Here is a 13,229-nt window from a genome sequence, read left to right as displayed (position 1 = left end):
ACTGGGATGAATGCAGGAACAGATTTCAGGAGCAGGACAAGACACCCTCTTTTTGACTGATGACTGACATAAGGGCATGCACATGACAGGCCTATCTGGCTTATCTGATTATGATGGTCATAATGCTTCTTGACATTGTCATTAAGTATCTTTTTTACAAGTTAGTTAAAATATGATGAAAAAAAACATGACTGTAAATAATTAATTACAACCACAAAGGACTTAAGAAACAAACTTTCAAACAAAAGGAAACTTCTTGGCAGGGAAAAAAACACATTTGAATAAATATGGGTTTTGACACTTATGTAGGTGTCATAAACAGCCATAAAATAATACAATATATGTCACAACAGGTGTTATGACCATATTATGTCAGCTGTTATGACATAAACTACATGACCAAAACCAAAAGTATGTGGACACCTGCTCGTCGAACATCTCATTCCAAAATCATGGGCATTAATATGGAGTTGGTCCCCCTTTGCTGCTATAACAGCCTCCACTCTTCTGGGAAGGCTTTCCACTAGATGTTGGAACATTGCTGCAGGGACTTGCTTCCATTCAGTAACAAGAGCATTAGTGTGGTCGGGCACTGATGTTGGGAGATTAGGCCTGGCTTGCAGTCGGCGTTCCAATTCATCCCAATGGTGTTCGATGGGGTTGAGGTCAGGGCTCTGTGCAGGCCAGTCAAGTTCTTCCACACCGATCTCGACAAACCATTTCTGTATGGATCTTGCATTGTGCACGGGGCCTTGTCATGCTGAAACAGGAAAGGGCCTTCCCCAAAATGTTGCCACAAAGTTGGAAGCAGAGAATCGTCTAGAATGTAATTGTATGCAGTAGCATTAAGGTTTCCCTTCACTGGAAATAAGGGGCCCAGCCCGAACTATGAAAAACAGCCCCAGACCATTATTCCTCCTACACCAAACTTTACAGTTGGCACTGCATGGGGGCAGGTAGCATTCTCCTGGCATCCGCCAAACCCAGATTAGTCCGTCGGACTGCCAGATGGTGAAGTGTGACTCATCAATCCAGAGAACGGATTTCCACTGCTCCAGAGTCCAATGGTGGCAAGCTTTACACCACTCCAGCCGATGCTTGGCATAGCGCATGGTGATCTTAGGCATGTGTGTGGCTGCTCGGCCATGGAAACCCATTTCATGAAGCTCCCAACGAACAGTTCTTGTGCTGACGTTGCTCCGGAGGCGGTTTGGAACTTGGTAGTGAGTGTCGCAACTGAGGACAGATACATTTTTGTGCTTCAGCCCTCTGCGGTCCTGTTCTGTGCGCGTGTGTGGCTTACCACTTCACGGCTGAGCCGTTGTTGCTCCTAGGCATTTCCACTTCACACTAACAGCACTTACAGTTGACCGGTGCAGCTCTAGCAGGGCAGACATTTGACCAACTGACTTGTTGGAAAGGAGGCATCCTATGACGGTGCCACGATGAAAGTCACTGAGCTCTTCAGTGAGGCCATTCTACTGCCAATGTTTGTCTATGGAGATTGCATGGCTGTGTGCTCGATTTTATACACCGGTCAGCAACAGCTGTGGCCAAAATAGCCAAATCCACTAATTTGAAGGGGTGTCCACATACATTTGTGCATATGTATATTATGACATGGTTATGATAGTGTCATAACGTTATGGCGCCGCGTGCTAAGTCAAGTGCGATAAACCTCAATGTAAACTACATGACCTGCACAAGAAGTATACATGTATGGATTTTTTTTTTAATAAATACTTTATTCAACCCGCCCTTCATCCACACATTGCATGAACCTAAACCTGCCCGTCCCGTGGATATAACAGTCAGGACTGCAGGTTATGAGTCAACCCGGGCATCACTTAAATACATACAAAACAAAATTAGACATACAACATAAAGTGATGTAACAGTCATTTCCTTTGTTAGATGACCTGGTGCAGATAGCGTCGGTGATGCTATTTGGCAGGCTCATTCAGTCTCGATACAGTATAACTTCCTTATAGTGAAAAATGCCAATCCACTCAGCGAAGGCAAATACAAAACCATATGCATTACATTTAGGGGCATGTCATGAATAAAATAAACAAAATGATGGCCATAAACTAAAAGTCTATAGCCCTGAAGTAACATAGACCATAACAGAACACTTCACAACCTTACTGTGTATATATATGTATAAATATGCATAATATGAATTAATCAAGTATTTAGAATGTAAAAAATAAACTAAGATGTGAGTGTCTGTGGCAGCGAACCATGAGGTGTAGCTTTGGAATAACCCCTAGGTGCTTGGTCCCTCTGTCTCAAACTAAACCTCAGTGAAATGTGAGTTGAAGAGGTATCTGTTGAAAAAAAAAATGTAAAAAGGTCATTCTAACGTGTTTCTTTAGCCTTCTCAATCGACCACAGTTAAATTAATTCAAATGTGTAAATCAGATTAATTTATAGCTTGAAATCACATGACTGCAAAACATGACAGACGCTATGAAATACCTTCACAAATGGAGGCTGAGGGGAGGATGGCTCATAATGTCTGGAATGGAACAAATGGAATGGCATTAAACACATGGAAACCATGTGTGTATTTGATACCATTACACCTATTCCACTCCAGCCATTACCACGAGCCCGTCCTCCCCAATTAAGGTGCCACCAACCTCCTGTGATCTATACAAATCTTTACACCACACTATGGCATTCAACCAACAGCACAAAAGTAGAATCATAAATCATCAAATATTTTTTAGATAAACAATGGATAAAGAAAACAAAAAACAATGAAAAAGCTTTCAGTTGTTGGTTGTGTTGAAATGGCCCCTCACAGAGGGAGAGGAACCAGGGAGACTCCCCAACCAGTGCCACTGCTGCACTTCACGGTCTGCAGTTCAACAAACAGACACCTTCAAGTGCAATCGTTGTTCACAGCCCATTAAATTAGCCAGGAAAATATTTGGAGGAAGTGCAGTACAGCTGTTAGACCATACAGGAAGTCAAGAACTATAGAATGTTTTTTTATTTTCTCTCTTTTCTAGGCTCCAAAGCTCTGACAGACACCTCAGTCTTACGTAGTTTATTTTTTCTGTACCAAATACTGATGGAATATAGCTGCCAGTATTTTGCTGAGATACTTCTTCATGCGACGTGTGAGAAAGTCCCATGCACAGCCAGGTAGTGTTGGTCTTGTCTCATGCAGACAAGTAGTTGAAAGGTGACTGGTCCAGGATGAACTCTCCGATGCCAATAAAATACATGACCTGTGCAATGCCGAAGAGAGGAGCGATGACCAGCGCCCTGCATCCTGCTCCCTTCAGAAAGGCAAAGGGACCCTCCTTACGCATGATCTTACTGCAGGGAGAGAGAGAGGAAATAAATCACTGCTTGTATTTCAGGAATGTGTGTAAATCAATTTTTATAGAGCACACTGGTTGTAAAGTTGCAACGAGTTCAAAGTCAGGAAATTGCATGATTAAAGAGTGACTGTCTACCTGACGCAGTCAACCACACCATTGTAGCTCTCCTCGTTGGCCCCTTTGCTCAGAGACTGCAATCTCGTTTTTACAACTGAAATAAAGAGTGGGAACTTGTTAGACCAGGAAGTATAGAAGTAAAAAAAATATATATAATAATTTAAAAAAAATAATCAAAAAAAAAAATAATCAAAAAAATCTGCTAGCTTAATAAAAGTGGGTCACAAATGGAGACAGATTCCAGACTCACCATCACAAGGATTGACTGCCACAGCTGCAGTGGAGCCAGCCAGACAGCCAGACAAAAATGCCCAGTAGAAGGGTGCTGATTCATCTCGAGAGGGCTGGCCCAGCCGGTTAAGGTGGGCGAACAGTGGGAAGTAGACCATGGAGAAGGGAACATCTCTGAAATAGAAGACAAGTATTTTACTGGTTTGTAAATCTGTTTTCTAAAGCTATTCCAGTTTTTCTAGCCTAGCAGCCCCAATAACAATTACTTCCGGCCTTTGACTTTACATGAATGTATAAGAAGCCCTTACCTCATGAGGGTGGCCCCGAGGCCTTTGTAGAGGCCCTGGATGCCTTGTGTGTGCAGAAGATCCCGGGCGATCTGGGTAGCAGACACTGCCCTGGCTGCAGGACTGGGCCCCACGTTGTAGGACCTGCTCAGCACTGTGTTAGTGGCAGCCAGCTTAGTGGGAGACATCATGGCTGGCATTCTCTGCTGAGCCGCTGGGAGGAACAAAAATACATTAATATACTTGCACAAGATGTATTTGCCGCTGTAGGAATCACATGTAATATAACTTCCATCAATCAATACGGTGTACTTGCTTACCTAGCCTCCCTGCGTCCTGAAGTTGAATCTTAAGCATTTCCATAGGAGTAGTAATGACAACCTGGCATATGCCTGCACCACAACCTGCCAACATCTCCTTAAACACAGTCAAGCCTTTCCTGCAACAAGGAGTCAGAGAGGTCAGAAAGCATGCATGGGATAGGATTGGTCTCTTCAATGACTAGTTGGACACCCCATTATATATCTATTATCAACACCCATCTGTACTCTTAATCTACCGTCTTCACTGGCCGAAATGTAAACAGTAATTTACCCATTTTTGCTAAGATGCTGGCGGAAGAAGTCATTTGCGGCTAGTTTGATGGCCTTCTCAGGAGTGACCAAGGTCAGATTCACAGCAGCACCTGAAGACAAAACAATTGAACATTAGTCAAACCTTAAAAATCATACATCAAAATGTGTTTACAAGGAAATGTTACAAACAAAAACATTCCCCACCACCATCGGTCCATTTAAGTATGCAATGCCACTGACTGTACGGTACTAGCTATCAATCTAATACACACGTTTCTAAATGAAATAGACAAGAAGCGCAGAGGATGGCTGCTCTGGCATGATCACAGAGGGAGATTATTTCAAGCATAAGTCAACCTAATGAGTTACATTTAAACATGAGAAACATGATGAGAAGCAAGCGGAACAGGAATGCGAACAGAGATCAGACAACACTAGAGAAGGGGATGCAGAAAAGACAGTAAATTCCAGGAGAAAATGAAAAATGCTTAGGCTAATCTACTGGAAGACCAACTTTTCTTTAGAAAACAAATGTGGGAAGAAGACTTTACATTAAGACATAGGCTAGCCTACATGCCAGTGGGAAATGGATAGACGAGAATGAAAGTCACCTTAGCCACTACTACCACATACATTTTCACAAGAGCATTGTTTGGCAATGGTCACAAGTGTTGGTGAAAAGTCAGTAAGCGAAAGGAGTCAAAAGCAGAAAGAACAGGTTCACTGATATGAAGACAGTAAGGAGAAAAATATTGAACAAATGGGAAATGGTTGCCTAGTTGAAATAAAGCATTATTGTAAGAACCATTAAATGATTTGCCTTCAGTGTGGCTGTGCCATATCGGCTAGCCGTTCAATATCCCAGGGGGACCCAGGTCTGTAACATGGGAAAAAAAACAGATGCAAAAAAAAAGCAAGTATTCCTCAGTCCCATAAAATTAACTCCAACCTTATCTCCATAAAAGACACTAGGCTATGTACATGATGTTGCCCATCACAAACGTGTCAATGTGTTTCATACAGTATTTAGTTTCAGTACAGCTAAAGTAATGCATTTCACTGTGAACATTGCATCAATCATGTCATCAATTGAAAATTAGGCCATTCGCTTTTAAAAGGATTGGAGAATATTCTACCATTTGTCATTCATTCAAATCTAAATAAATAAGTACAAAGAAACAAGCCAATTTCTAATGATGCATTTAAACATCACTACATAAGTACAATGCAGTGACAATCAATCAACTTTTGAGATCACATCCGAACATAATTACTTCTATCAATAATGAGAAACTACTGCATTGATTGTGATTGAACAGCAACTTGACTGCTTTCACTTTAAGCAAATAATTAAATACAGATCAGTTATAGCTTAAAATAATTTTCTTGCAATTGGTCACAATTTCACTAATAACCCCCTTGTTGACTAGATATAGAACCAGTACTATAAAACTAGGACAAAAAATGTAATGACTCTTACCTCTATACATGCCAAAGTATCCTTCTGATCGAACAGTCTTAATGAGGCAGTCCAGCCTAAGAGAAAACACAACATGTCAGGATGAGGGAAATTTACCACAACTTCTTCCTTTGGGCTCCCGAAGGAGCAGCCCTACCTACTCGTGTTGGTCGGGCTGTGACGGTAGTGGAATTTTTGGTAAGGTTATTTGTCAGCCAAATGACTGCAGTAAACCGTTTAGAACCGTTACAATAGCAACAAGTCTCATCACGTTGTAAAGAGTCCATGTTATGGCGGAAGCGGACTCGACCGCAAGTGTCAATCTTTTTTAATGCCTAGCTGTCCCATCTTCAGTCAGATGTCTGTTCCACAAAATTCTAGAACTGGCTAGTTTTGCCTCCCCTCGTCTCTGCTTATATAAGCTGTTTGATGTAAACCAGGCTTACTTCCATTTGCTGCTATCAGGTAAATTGTCAACTATTTTTCATGATGGACAATCCATAATCGGCAGTTACACAATTATACTATTACTGCACCAGGCCTACCTATAGGTAAAACAGACAGTCAGAACTAAGTAACATCAAGGGGTTTAGGGTGGAGATGCAAACTGAATGGGTGCACAGAGCAAAGGGAAATTTCCACTCCCCTCACACATTCCTCAGGATTACTCAACAGGAAGAATGAGCCAATGACGGCAGTCGGTCGTCACAGACATGGGACTCAAAGCCGGGAACAAGTCTATGCTCTCACAACAGCAGCCGCATTATCTGAAGTACACCTCAAGATATCCCATCCTATATTAGTGTTATTCCATGTCCTTTGTGGTGTTTTTAAAAACGGTCAAATAAATTGACCTATCAAGATTTAGCTATGCAGCCACACAGCATGACATGAAAAGGGAGGACGGACTCACATGTTCTTGTAGATCTGCTGACCTTGCCTCTGGTTCTGTAACCTGGTCTTTACAAGGTCGATGGGAAACACACAGGTGACCCCAACAATGCCAGCAATACCACCATTGATCAGTTTAGCAGGAAGGCTGGATAAAATAAAACCATTTGAGATTAGGTTCAGATTGGCATTACACACACCTTCAAGGCACTTGAAATAGATAAAACATAAAGGAAGGATACCTTTATGAAAACATTTTCCTGGGTTACTAACACGGGAAAAAACAAAGCAACTCTCTAGATATTGCACATATTGAGTAAAAAAAAGTGAAAGACGCTCAATACAGATGAGAGAAAGCCACAGTTACAGTACCTGATCTGCTGCTGGTGAGACATGGTAACTTTCAGATAGGTAGCGGATGTAGAACGGAGCTGTGATATCTTAGCTAGTCAGTCGTAAGTCGATCTAAGCGGTCAGTAGATCAAGTGCTGATGAGCTGCTGCTAGAGTTCTGGAGAGGAAGAGCCAGGGAGATTATTTATATATAGACAAGCCTGTCAGAGTCCTGAGCGTGAGTACACACATGCAAAATTAAACCTAATACACACAAAGCCTATCCCACACACATACAGCAACATGCCCCTTGGATAATCTCCACCCACTCACACCTCAAAGGATCACGAGGGTTTACAACCTGCCTCCTACTGGAAGTGAAAAGTGAATCTCAATACACGCTCAGTAACAGGAAGTCTATATTTGGGCATCAGTTTGCATGGCCCTGAGGCATCAACTCCAGTATCTTTGGCAGTTGCTAGGGTAAAAGACATTCCAGGTCAGGACGTGAACAAGATTCAACTTGAGTCTAACTTGTAACTTTACTACACCCCAAACCAGTTTAATAATTAACGTTAGTTAGCTATTTCACTTTAATTTAAAGCTAGAATCCTTATTTGCTGCATTAAATTTTTTGACACACACATATATAGTATATATATGCATGTATGTATCCAAAAATGTATGTAGCAAATAAGGATACTAGCTTTAAATTAAAGTGAAATAGCTCACTACTGTAAATAGCTCTGGATAAGAGTGTCTGCTAAATGCATAAAATGTAAAATTAGTGATTAACGTTAGTTAGCTACATTTTTGCCAGCCCCATCCATTAACTTAACTAACTAGCTACTATTATATTATAATTTTTCCCTAAGTAATCTTATTCAATAATAGCAACAATATGTTTCATTACGATTGCGCCTTATTTACTCAGCTAAATAAGTTACCAACGCTAGCTAGTTAGCTGTTATTTATCCGGAAATGGCGTTAGCTAGCTAACGTTAATTCAGTATCTTCCGTAGATATATAACGTTGCTGTAAGATTATTAATCAAGTTCCTCTATATATAAAAAAAATTATACTTAAAATTCGAATATGTAGTTGAATTGCACTCAGAGTAAGCTAGTGTTAACTTGCTACCTAACTTTAACTAGCTAGCTGCGGCAGTTCCTCTTTCAATAATGCATTATAAGAAATTGAGCAACGATGACATAGAAAGTGTCAATCCAGTGATACATTAGCTAATAGTTATATTTGATAACGCGAAAGACACTCACCTGAAATAAATGTCAGATGAGAAATGTCGTTCTAGTACGTAAAAGTATCGTCTGTCTTGTCATTAGTTGTGAAACCTACTGAATGACATAGTGGAAAATTCCACTACTTCATTAAATATGAAGGCGGGGCCAACTATTCGAAACGAGAGTTCAAATTTATCCAATCGTGGTTTTCAAATGTACATATTGACGGTTCATTTGTCCTTTTATTTCGTTAGCTATAAATACAACCTATGTTTATTTATCTTCCATTTTGTACTTTAACTATTTGAACATCGTTACAACACTTTATATCGACCTAATATGACTTTTGAAATGTCTTTATTCTTCTGGAACTTTTGTGAGTGTAATGTTTACTGTACATTTGTTATTGTTTATTTCACTTTTGTTTATTATCTATTGCACTTGCTTTGGCAATGTAAACATATGTTTACCATTCCAATAAATCCCCTTAAATTGAAATTGTATTGGCGGGGATTAAAGGCTGAAGTGGCCCCTGGGTGCTGATCTAAGGTCAGTTTGGAATTTTCGTGAAGAATTTGCGGATGGTAACATCAACAAGATTCTTCATCCAAGATCAGTTCCTACTTACATCTTCCCAGAGCCAGTGAGAATATACACAGAGGGTTAGCTAAAAGTATCTTTGGTATAGTGGTGAAAAAACTACCCAATTGTCATACTTGAGTAAATGTAAAGATACCTTAATAGAAAAGGACTCAAGTAAAAGTGAAAGTCACCCAGAAAGAAAACTACTTGAGTAAAAGTCTAAAGGTATTTGGTTTCATATATAAATTATGTATCAAAAGTAAATGTAATTGCTAAAATATACTTAAGTATCAAAAGTAAAAGTATTAATTATTTCAAATTAAGCAAACCAAAAGATACCTTTTTTTTATTTTTTATTTTTTATTCAGCGATAACCAGAGGCACACTCCAACACTCAGACATAATTTACAAATGAAGCGTGTATGTTTCGTGAGTCTGTGAGGCAGTAGGGATGACCAGGGATATTCTCTTGTAAATGTATGAATTGGGCCATTTTCCTGTCATGCTAAGCATTCAAAATGTAACTAATACTTATTGGTGTCAGGGAAAATGTATGGAGTAAAAACGACATTATTTTCTTGAGGAATGTAGAGGAGTAAAAGTAAAAGTTGTCGAAAATATAAATAGTAAAGTACAGATACCCCTCAAAATACTGAGTATTTTTACTTAAGTACTTTACACCACTGGGTATAGGCCTATGATTGGACATAGCACAAACTTTCTCCACATAAGATAGGACTAATACAACTTTAAACTTAGTGTGTTATTGGTATAGTAGTGTTATTAGTATAGACAAAGGCCATCTGACCAAATCCTACATGGCATGAGGAGTCAAATATATCAGATGGGTAGGATCACAGAGATCCTTATCTTATTCATTACTATGGGTAGACTCTTCAACTGCTTTTCAATAGGCCTACACACAAACTAGGACAGGATCATTGAAATTGAACTGCACTGCATGTGGGGATTTTTTTTTTTTTACAAAAGCATGAAAGGGGGATTACATAAAATGGTAATCAAGCTATCCAAAATAATGCTAACCATAACTGAGTGAATGAGAGTGAATGAGACTTGAATTATCCAAAAGTCCTTGTGTCAAATAAAACAATTACAAAGAGTTGGATGTTTGCAGTGCTATAATCCCAAACATAATGTCAATGTATAATCCTTAACATGGGAAAGCAAACACAGACAATCATGCTTAACTGTTCATTAATTTATATTCCAATCATTATCCACCACAATACAGGAGCCAACACACAGGGTCAAGGGTCAAGGGTCAAAGATGAGCTGGGTACGTAAGGGCTGTTATAATAGATAGGTGTTGTTCAATTACTAATGATCTTTTTAAAACAAGTCATAGCACAGTCCTTAAGTCATAAAACAACATCACAATCTTTAAAACATAAATATGGAATCAAATCTTTTATTTAGCATCACTGCTGTAAGTGAGATTCATTGCATGTTCTCTGAAATCCATATATGGAATGAATCTCAGGCAAGTCACAAGAACATCCCATCAAGGTTACAGGTGTCTACATTATTATCATATCTAAACAATCAGTCATGAGTTTCAGCCATATTTGGAGGCTCAGAGTGGCGCAGCAGTCTAAGGCACTGCATCTCAGTGCCAGAGCTGTCATTACAGACCCTGGTTCAATCCTGGGCGGTATCACAACCGGCTGTGATTGGGAGTCCCATAGGGCGGCGCACAATTGACACAGTGTCGTCCTGGTTAGGGTTTGGCCGGGGTAGGCCGTCATTGTAAATAACAATTTGTTCTTAACTGACATGCCTAGTTAAATAAAGGTAAATAAAATATGTTGCTTTAAACCAAAGAGATGTCAAACAAGTTTGAAAATGATTTATTGTTTCTTTCGCCACAATAAAAACATTATGTTATGTCATATGAATTCACACACTACTGTAAGTCATGACTCGCTTTGGACAAACATGGCTGCTAAATGGCGTATACACTGAGTGTACAAAACATTAAGAACACCTTCCTAATATTGAGTTGTACCTATTTTTGCCCTCAGAACAGCCTCACTTCGTCTGGGCATGGACTCTACATGGTGTCGAAAGCGCTCCACAGGGCTGCTGGCCCATGTTCACTCCAGTGCTTCCCACAGTTGTCAAGTTGGCTGGTGGTGGATCTCTACTCCAAATAACTCGTTCCATCTCATCCCAAAGATGCTCAATTGGATTAAGATCTGATGACTGGGCAGGCCACTGCAGTAAGCTGAAATCACTGTCATGTTTGTGAAACCATTCCTGGACAATCCTAGCCTTGTAGCATGGAGCATTATCCTGCTGAAAAAAAATCAATTTGCAGATGGATACAGAGGATTCTTTGTGCATGGCGCCGACAGAAATAAACATCTCTCTGGGAAGAAGAAGGGCTGGGGTGTATGTTTCATGATTAACGACTCATGGTGTAATTGTAATAACATACAGTAACTCAAGTCCTTTTGTTCACCTTACGTAGAATTCCTCACAATCAAATGCCAACCGTATTATCTCCCAAGAGAATTCTCGTTGGTTATTGTCACAGCCGTGTATATCCCCCGTCAAGCCGATACCACGACGGCCCTCAAGGAACTTCACTGGACTTTATGTAAACTGGAAACCATACAGTGGGGAGAACAAGTATTTGATACACTGCCGATTTTGTAGGTTTTCCTACTTACAAAGCATGTAGAGGTCTGTAATTTTTATCATAGGTACACTTCATCTGTGAGAGACGGAATCTAAAACAAAAATCCAGAAAATCACTTTGTATGATTCTTTAAGTAATTAATTTGCATTTTATTGCATGACATAAGTATTTGATACATCAGAAAAGCAGAACTTAAAATTTGGTACAGAAACCTTTGTTTGCAATTACAGAGATCATACGTTTCCTGTAGTTCTTAACCAGGTTTGCACACACTGCAGCAGGGATTTTGGCCCACTCCTCCATACAGACCTCCAGATCCTTCAGGTTTCGTGGGCTGTCACTGGGCAATACGGACTTTCAGCTCCCTCCAAAGATTTTCTATTGGGTTCAGGTCTGGAGACTGGCTAGGCCACTCCAGGACCTTGAGATTCTTCTTACGGAGCCACTCCTTAGTTGCCCTGGCTGTGTGTTTCGGGTCGTTGTCATGCTGGAAGACCCAGCCATGACCCATCTTCAATGCTCTTACTGAGGGAAGGAGGTTGTTGGCCAAGATTTCGCGATACATGGCCCCATCCATCCTCCCCTCAATACGGTGCAGTCGTCCTGTCCCCTTTGCAGAAAAGCATCCCCAAAGAATGATGTTTCCACCTCCATGCTTCACGGTTGGGATGGTGTTCTTGGGGTTGTACTCATCCTTCTTCTTCCTCCAAACACGGCGAGTGGAGTTTAGACCAAAAAGCTCTATTTTTGTTTCATCAGACCACATGACCTTCTCCCATTCCTTCTCTGGATCATCCAGATGGGCATTGGCAAACTTCAGACGGGCCTTGACATGCGCTGGCTTGAGCAGGGGGACCTTGCGTGCGCTGCAGGATTTTAATCCATGACGGCATAGTGTGTTACTAATGGTTTTCTTTGAGACTGTGGTCCCAGCTCTCTTCAGGTCATTGACCAGGTCCTGCCGTGTAGTTCTGGGCTGATCCCTCGCCTTCCTCATGATCATTGATGTGTGGCTCAGTTGGCAGAGCATGGTGTTTGCAATGCCAGGGTTGTGGGTTTGATTCCCACGGGGGACCATTATGAAAAAAAAAAAATGTATGAAATGTATGCAGTTGCTCTGGATAAGAGTGTCTGCTAAAAATGACTAAAATGTAAAAAAAATAATAATAATTTAAATGCCCCACAAGGTGAGATCTTGCATGGAGCCCCAGACTGAGGGTGATTGACCGTCATCTTGAACTTCTTCCATTTTCTAATAATTGCGCCAACAGTTGTTGCCTTCTCACCAAGCTGCTTGCCTACTGTCCTGTAGCCCATCCCAGCCTTATGCAGGTCTACAATTTTTATCCCTGATGTCCTTACACAGCTCTCTGGTCTTGGCCATTGTGGAGAGGTTGGAGTCTGTTTGATTGAGTGTGTGGACAGGTGTCTTTTATACAGGTAACGAGTTCAAACAGGTGCAGTTAATACAGGTAATGAGTGGAGAACAGGAGGGCTCCTTAAAGAAAAACTAA

At 40.6% G+C, this 13,229-nt stretch overlaps 1 protein-coding gene across 1 annotated transcript; it reads right to left on the bottom strand.

Annotated features, from left to right (window-relative positions):
* Positions 1-2,122: 2,122 nt before the first annotated feature.
* LOC106566040 (mitochondrial glutamate carrier 1) lies at positions 2,123-8,654 on the bottom strand. The gene is made up of 10 exons (XM_014133848.2): positions 8,508-8,654; positions 7,271-7,408; positions 6,921-7,046; positions 6,029-6,084; positions 4,568-4,658; positions 4,294-4,412; positions 3,995-4,187; positions 3,706-3,860; positions 3,474-3,549; positions 2,123-3,333 (listed from the first exon to the last, which is right to left on the bottom strand). Exons 2-10 carry the CDS (start codon positions 7,291-7,293, stop codon positions 3,174-3,176), a joined length of 999 nt encoding a protein of 332 aa, XP_013989323.1. The 5' UTR covers positions 7,294-7,408; positions 8,508-8,654; the 3' UTR covers positions 2,123-3,173.
* Between the last annotated feature and the right edge of the window lie 4,575 nt (positions 8,655-13,229).

Source organism: Salmo salar, chromosome ssa12 (genome assembly GCF_905237065.1).
Source record: "Salmo salar chromosome ssa12, Ssal_v3.1, whole genome shotgun sequence".
In the NCBI taxonomy this organism is placed as follows: domain Eukaryota; kingdom Metazoa; phylum Chordata; class Actinopteri; order Salmoniformes; family Salmonidae; genus Salmo; species Salmo salar.
The sequence above is the reverse complement of the archived record's forward strand: the minus strand, read 5'-3'. Positions and strand labels throughout refer to the sequence as shown.